General features: G+C 32.7%; 1 protein-coding gene across 1 annotated transcript; it reads left to right on the plus strand.

The window, feature by feature from the left end:
- Nucleotides 1-329: 329 nt before the first annotated feature.
- On the plus strand, nt 330-1,127 carry Tsp_13205 (hypothetical protein). Its single transcript, XM_003370312.1, has 5 exons — nt 330-504; nt 560-715; nt 781-873; nt 983-1,071; nt 1,104-1,127. Exons 1-5 carry the CDS (start codon nt 330-332, stop codon nt 1,125-1,127), a joined length of 537 nt encoding a protein of 178 aa, XP_003370360.1.
- Nucleotides 1,128-1,147: the final 20 nt, after the last annotated feature.

Raw genomic sequence — 1,147 nt, forward strand, 5'->3', positions numbered from 1 at the left:
TCCCAAATGGCTAGTTTTCAACCTTAAACATGCAGAATCATCAATGTTAAGGGAGAAACAGATGAACACTGTTTTATATATATAGTTATTAACAGAAATATTTTTTTGTTATACAATTTCTTCACATTTCTCTGAAAGTGTATTTTTAAAAAAGAGAAGAATTTTAAAATAATCCCATTAACAAGAAGCTGTCTGTTCAGGTGATGATAAAATGAGCTCAGATTAAATAATATATTGTTTCATTGAGCAGCAGGATAAGCATCGATGATTGAAGAATAGGTTAGTTTGATTGAGCATTATTATTATTATTATATTTTAACATTAAAAAAATGATCCAATTTTATGATATTAATAGAATATTTTTCTTCACTTTAATTTGGCAATGTGTAACTGTATTATTATTATTATTGGGTGAAATTTCTGAATTTCAGCACTGCCGAAATTCAGAAGCGATCGTTTGGTTTACGAAGATTTTGCAACAATTTATCAGTCGTCCGTCCGCTGGTTAGTCCTAAGAAACTTCAATTTTCATTATTTGATCAAATCAAGTGATTTGTAGATCCAAAAAGTCGCCTACAATTGATGGCTAAATTGAACGGCGTATCATTTTTATGCAAATGTTTGCGTTGGTTTTTGCGAAAATTCGACCAAACCGACGAGATGATCGACGTTATACAAGCGTTGATTCCAGTTATCCAGATTGTCGGCAGCGTTGGTATTTCGATTTTCAACAAATTGAAATTTTTCCAATAAAAAAATGAAATGTTGAACATTTTTCAGATGGAAGATTTTTCATGAAAGTTCGTTTTGTGGGTCTGTTGGACATATGCATCAATGTAATGTGCAATACTGCTCAGTATCCGCTTACTGAGAGTTTGTTGGACTTTTTGACGTTTGCTTGTCGTTCTGGTTAGGATAATTTTCGTCCATGCTCAACCGTATGTTATGTATATTTGATTTTATGGACTGTTTCTTTTTTAAGGCCAAAACGCGTCGGCTTTGGTGAAAAATGAGATGATGGTGCCATTTTTGAACAAAGTTTTTGCACAATGCGAAAATACAACGCCGTCTGTGATCCGAAATACGCCGACTTGTTGTTTTAGATGGCTAAACCAGATAGTGAGTAAAATTATCATTTTCTTTGCTT

This window comes from Trichinella spiralis, assembly GCF_000181795.1.
Source record: "Trichinella spiralis strain ISS 195 chromosome Unknown Scfld952, whole genome shotgun sequence".
Lineage (NCBI taxonomy): Eukaryota > Metazoa > Nematoda > Enoplea > Trichinellida > Trichinellidae > Trichinella > Trichinella spiralis.